General features: G+C 40.1%; 1 protein-coding gene across 1 annotated transcript in view; it reads right to left on the minus strand.

Annotated features, from left to right (window-relative positions):
* Positions 1–6,589, minus strand: part of LOC114909805 (dynein heavy chain 9, axonemal-like) — a gene marked incomplete at its 5' end in the record, with an annotated part of 69,299 nt that extends 62,710 nt beyond the window's left edge. Inside the window, 10 exon segments of the mRNA XM_029249615.1 lie at positions 413–521; positions 637–764; positions 924–951; positions 953–991; positions 993–1,045; positions 1,048–1,135; positions 3,464–3,751; positions 4,261–4,399; positions 4,788–4,945; positions 6,539–6,589. Of these exon segments, the coding sequence (XP_029105448.1) occupies positions 413–521; positions 637–764; positions 924–951; positions 953–991; positions 993–1,045; positions 1,048–1,135; positions 3,464–3,751; positions 4,261–4,399; positions 4,788–4,945; positions 6,539–6,589 (1,081 nt within the window).
* Positions 6,590–6,592: the final 3 nt, after the last annotated feature.

The raw sequence follows: 6,592 nt of genomic DNA on the forward strand, positions 1-6,592 counted from the left end.
TCTCATGTATCTTATGTCTCCCCATTGAAGCACGACACCCACAGTAGCTTAGGAAGGGTGAACAACCCTCAGACATGTTAACTGGTTGTAGGCTTAACCAAGCTGCACAGCATTCTTGAAGGAAAGTGCTGCTTAGTGAACTCCACAGGCAGACCTGTAGGCATCTGGCCAACTGTAGGTGTCACTGTGAGACACAAGCTGAAAAGGACCCCAGCGACTTCACATTTCCAATGGGACACAGGCTAGCCTGCTTTCCTGGAGCCCCCTTACCACAAATAGCCAATGTAGTATAGCAACCATTAGAATGTAGATCCTGCCACAGGGTTGCACTACAATTTACAAATGTACCTTGAGGGAGACCCTTACCCCTAAGCTAAGTGAAATGTGTGCAGACAAATTCTTAAGTACTAACCAGCTCGGGACACAGTGGCAGGTGTGGCAGTTCGCAGGTGGCTGATCTCAAAAACCAGCCTCATAGTTGGGTTCAGTGGTATTCTCTCATTACTTGCCAGAGTCAGCACCTGATTGAGAAGATCACATGTGAGCAGGACATGAATAAGACTCGACCTTTCAAAGGAAACAAACAGTATATGACATTAGCCTGAGCTGGGGCAAAGGTGGGATGCTGGACTTCACCTTGTTACATCCATGACGGTGGTTCAAAGATTCAATCCACATTGGGTCAATATCTCCATCAAGCACAATCCACTTTGGTCCATCATGACTAATGTTAGCCAGCTCACGCATGATATTGGAGAAAAGCCCTAAAACAAAAATATACTAAATATGTTTAACTTCCCAGTCCATACAGACTAAAAATGGTCAGGAAACATTGGAAATTCTAAATTTTTAAATATATATTTTGATGCCAGTGCAAAACTTCTTTAAATGACCTTTATGTCAAACAGGATTCTGGATCTCACCATCTTTCCACTCCCGGGTGGCTGGGTTTGATGATGCCAAAAAGTTCATCGTTGGTGACAGCTTTGGTGGTTGAGGTCAGACCACACGGGACGGCGTTTCATGTTGTGGTAGGTCTTGTTCGGGATTTCATCACCTGTGACTTTCCTGTGCCAGCATTACCCACTACAAACACTGAGTGCCTGACAGCAAGGAGCTCCTCTAGCTGCACCACCTGAGAGGAAAGGAGGGAGGGTATGCATTGTAATGTATGAATCTTTACTGTGCCAACAAACTGTGGAAAATAATGGACGGGTTGAAGATTAACAAGTACACCATTTTATATAACTGGTTCCAGGACAATGGATCTGGTGTTATTTTTATAAACCTCCTGCTACTGTCACGCTATTCATTTCAAAATGTACTATTGTAGGAACATGTAATTAATTCTTTAAAAAATCAACAATTTCCACATAGCAAAAAGGCAAAAAATCCCTTCCGCATGTATTGCATATAAATATGAAGTTACCCTGTCATGCCTGCAATCCTGCTGCTCTACAAGACCTTGAAAATTTATTACTGACTCTGTCCCCAACTGATTAAAATCTTCAAAAAAACTAGTGGTGTGCCCTTAATCTTACTATGTGATAATACAATGAAAACCCCATTGCTTCCTTCTCAATAAACAACATCAGTTGGATCCACCTGGTGTATCTAAATCACTTCAGTTGCTGGTTCGTACCCCGGCGCACTTCCTCCATACTAAACTCAGTACAGTGCCCCTACCTATTTAATCAGACCTTGCTGGACCATCAAGAACAGCACAGTTACATACTATAGTAGCTCTGCGCTCACTCAGACTTGGTCAGACTTGTATTCCACATACATTTCACAGACCTTGTTGTTGGCCTTCAATTTATCCAGTAAGCTGCTCCTTCTCAGCTCCCAGCAAGTGTTACAGCCCATCGCCCTCTTGCCCTTTTTTCAATTTTCTGTGTTGGGCACATGAGGTAGGTGGCCTCTTCACCACCATGTGGTCAATTGTTGTACTGGCTGGCCAACCCCTCCGCAACCAGGCACCTATCCCTTTGCTCTCCACACTCAGCCTTCCTCTGCTCCAAAGCTCTCTGGTAAAACACTGGACAAAGTCTCCTTCAGCTCTCACAAGCGTAATCAAATCATTATGATTGTAGCCCCCTAGGTACACTGGTATTATAAGATCAGAGGGCAATTGTAGCCCTTCAGTGCTTGGTCTGGCTTGTATTTCAGTGGTTAAGCCATCCCCCGGAATCACCTGAGGTTTTGCTTTTACAATATGTAGCAAAGAGTTTTTCCACAGCTTCTTCACCTTTTTTAAATTCAAAATTTCTTAACTCCACCTGCACCTGCCTTCATTTGACTTCAGTATTTGCAAAGAATGTATTTGCTATTCATGTTCTTCCACTGAGTGGAGACCACATATATATATGTACACACACACACACACACACACACACACACAAACATATATATAAAATGGCACATGCACAGCAAGTGCAGTATCCAATGTTCTGTCCAAATTATAGAATCGAGGCTGAAACTGCTTTAAATACAGTAATATCTGTCTCTTAAAAATGAACAAGTGGAAAGTAAATGCATGTTCATTCTTGAAGAAAGAAGTATGCACAGTTCAGGCAGCGTCATGCCAAACTCCTTTGATATAACCCTGCACAATTAAACCTCAACATCTATTGAAGTCCCTGAGAAAAGCAAGGGAAAAAATATAATGAATCACTTCCCTCCGAGACTGAGGGATCTTCTCCACAATGCTGATGGCATGCTCAATCAATGCCATCGACCAGGCTCACCATGCCGCTCTTCAGAATGGGGTTTAGCATTTAAAAAGCCTTGGTGGCTTGCAGCTTTGACATGATGTCTGTGAGCAGTAGCCATTATGGTCAGACGGGCATTTTACAAAACAGTTTTCCACTCTCAATTTAGAAGAAACTGCTTGCATACAGTTCAGGCAATTGCAGCAGATGAAGCTGTTGACCTCTTGTTCTTCTAGCAAAGTGTGCCATGTTTATCTCCATTTTGATTCCCTTTCTCACAAAAGCAGGGTTAATCGCCTCTGCGGTGAACAGATACGTCTGTTGAACATAATTTCAGTTGTTTCTTTGACCTTTTCCCCTGCCAAAGATTACACTTATTTCCCATGACCCTAGATATCTACACTCTTGATATCTGTAACATCACACTAATGTCCTGAATTAGGACTTAGAGTGTAGAATCTGAAGTGCAATCATAACTCATGGTATATTACTCTGACCAACTCATTCCAACCTCTCTGCCTCTCACCCCTTTTGATGCTTATACAATATGAGGTTTATTGCTTCAGGGAAGAAAACAAAAACACCAGATACAGTAAATGGCAATATAAGATCGCCAGTCATCAGAGGCCATCCAGCAATTTAGCCACCCAGCCAATTTATACTTTTGCCAGTGTGTCTATGTGTGTGAGTGTGGGGGGTGTGCATGTTTGAAACCACAGATTCAAAAAAAAGAAAAAGTTTTTTCGACTGACCTTCAGAACAAAGTTGTCCTCAGCCTGCAGCTTGAGGTCCAGGATAGATTGTTTGACAAACTTCTCAAATTCCATGTTCCTTTTACGAGGGACATCCAGTGCAGGGAACAGGTCTCCAATGAGGCCCATGAACACGGGCATGTCGTCAGTCACAATCTTGGGGATGTTGAAGTCTCGCAGAGCTCTCATAAGCACCTGCTCCTCAGGGCGGTCAGGATCACTCCTTTTCAATGACCCTGCTACCACCAGCACGGATTTGATGGCCCGCAAGCCCCAGTCATAGTGGTCCTGCAAAAATGCCACGCACAAGTTAAAGTTGAAAAAATAAACTTCCCCAACATTAGGGGTAAATTACATTAATATACAAATATCCATGTTAATTTTCCATCAAATGATATGTTACTCATGTCTTCTGTGGTATCTAATCCGATACCCACAGATGAACCCTGTCCACTACGGGAAATTACAGTGAACACTTGCATTTTTATAACAAATCAGACAGTTAATAGCAGTGTTTTATATCTTATTCATATACTTGTTTGCAGATGTGTGGAGAATGTCACTGGATAAATAATAAACTAATACATTATACATAATACATTATATTCAGATATTACAATACATATAAGCAGAATCCAAAGTTATCTCAACTGCCTTAAGTATATTCATTACAAAGTATTCAGTATCCTGCATTTTGTAATTTAACATAAATATTCTTCAACACATAGACATGCATATGGTATTTAAGAGAAAATACAATGATTAAATATATTGCCAGATGCCCAGTGCTTGTGTACCTGCTTTGAAAGAAGCTCTTTACACAGCTGATACAAGGTAATGAACTTCCTGGCCAAAATCTTGGCTTGAATGAAGCCTTCTGCCACCAGCATAATCTCACAGATTAACTCAAAGTCTGGCACCACCATGGCACAAGGTCTACAACAGAAGCATAACAAATAACTCATACTGTTTTTAGGTCTGAAAGCATGACACTGGAAAAACCTTGATTTTTTATGCCAAAATGAATATATGATTATATCAGTGCAGAGCACTGCATATAAACACATTCATTATTTCGCTCTGATTCAGAAGAACTAAAAAAAAGCTTCTTAGTCAGCAGTACAGTTCAAAGAAAAGGGAATGAAATATTCCCAGTGAATACAAATGATTACACCTTAAAGTCTCTGACATCATGATTACTACAAAACAAATTGCTGAAATCCACAGACCAATTTTCCAAAAGGTTATGTCTTTAAACCTTATTTTTGGTAAACCACTGGTTTATAGCACAGGGTCTATGATCAGCTTTAACACTACACCATACCGAAAAAGTGCTTTCAGATTCTCAGGCAATTCTGTCCTCCCGGCATATCCAGGATTCATGGTAATGAAGATCCCAACAGAGGAGACGAGGTTGACCTCCTCTCCCATGAAGTTGAACCGCTTCTTTTTATCTCTGACAGCATCTTGGATGCTCTTAACCTGGAAGAGAGAATTTGGTGTTAAAAGCTGACAGTCTTGTCACATACAGCATTATAAACCAAAGAGATCTGAATTATGCTAAAAGTTCTAAGAAATACTTCTTAAAAAAACACTTATAACGTTGCCATCAAAAGATTTTCTTGGGATTAGAGGTGTTAAAATATAGGACTGCCTTCAGTGACTTTGTTCCTTCCAATTGTCTCACTCTGTTATTTCTAATGACATTTATGACAAAGAGCTGACATTTAAGACCTTAATGGCAAAGGGCTGGAGCACATGGCTACCTTCTGAGATCTGCCTGAAATTGTCAACTGAATCCTTTTATTAAGGTTAGAGTAAGTGAGATGGATCGGGTTTGTTTGTTATACTGAAACCCTTGAAAGAATTTCAACATTTTATTGTGCTTTATTTGTGCTTTGGGGCAGTACAAGTTAAATTTTAAAAAGAAAGTGTATACTTGTATGTTGTGCATTAGGTTCCATCCCACTAGGATATCAACAGATTAGATTTTTGATCATACATATTTGGCATAAGAAGATACCAGGGACTTCCACAGGGTAGATTTGATAACACAATTGCCAAGATCAATCAAAAGCTAAAACATTTTCAGAATTAGTCAAGTCTTCTCTCTATGTCTAGAAACCATTAATCAGATCCTGATTCCTTTGCAGTGCTAAATGCTTAAAGATATTACAAACAGGAATCTCAACTTCTAGGAAACCATCTAAGATGGCCTTGGCACAGTAAAAAAAAAATAATAATAATAATAATTGTATTGTCCACGCTGTATCTGTGCAGAAAGAATTATATGGATTAAAATAATAATTACTAAGCCTAGAAAAGCAAGTCTTAATAGGCTTACATACTTAAAATTTCAAGTGAATACTCCATCCTTTCATAGCAATACTAGTCCTAATGAGTCCCCCTCCTGCAAAAAACATGCTAAATTTTTGTTTTAAAGAACTAGAACTTAAAAGATGACTGGTTCCCTTTTTGACAGCTTTTTCTATGCATTTTTCTGTATCTTCCATTCTCCCCATACAATTCTATTTTACATACAGCAAACTGTATATACTGCTAAAAAACAATAACTACAATTTTAAAATAAAATGATGACAACAAAAAAAAGACAAAATTTTAATAAAATGTTAGAAAATTTAAACACATACAAAGAACATAAAAAAGAAGCTATAAGAAAATGTGTTACATAGGCTCTGGCATGTATTTATTGTATTTTTTCCATATTTGGGTAGGTGGTGTGAAATTTCTCACACACACACACACACACACACACACACACAATCTTCAGAACCGCTTGTCCCATACGAGGTCGCGGGGAACCGGAGCCTACCTGGCAACACAGGGTGTAAGGCCGGAGGGGGAGGGGACACACCCGGGACGGGACGCCAGTCCATTGCAAGGCACCCCAAGTGGGACTCGAACCCCAGACCCACTGGAGAGCAGGACCCGGTCCAACCCACTGCGCCACCGCACCCCCCGTGAAATTTCTCAGTTAAACTGAATTAAATTTGATGCATCTTTATTTTCTCATTTAAATTAAAATCACCATTTTAACAGCAACTGCACACTCACCTGTACTGCTACCACAGAGAGCACCTCCACAGAGATTCGGTTAAATTCATCAAA

The sequence above is a fragment of the Scleropages formosus genome, unplaced genomic scaffold (genome assembly GCF_900964775.1).
Source record: "Scleropages formosus unplaced genomic scaffold, fSclFor1.1, whole genome shotgun sequence".
In the NCBI taxonomy this organism is placed as follows: Eukaryota; Metazoa; Chordata; class Actinopteri; order Osteoglossiformes; family Osteoglossidae; genus Scleropages; species Scleropages formosus.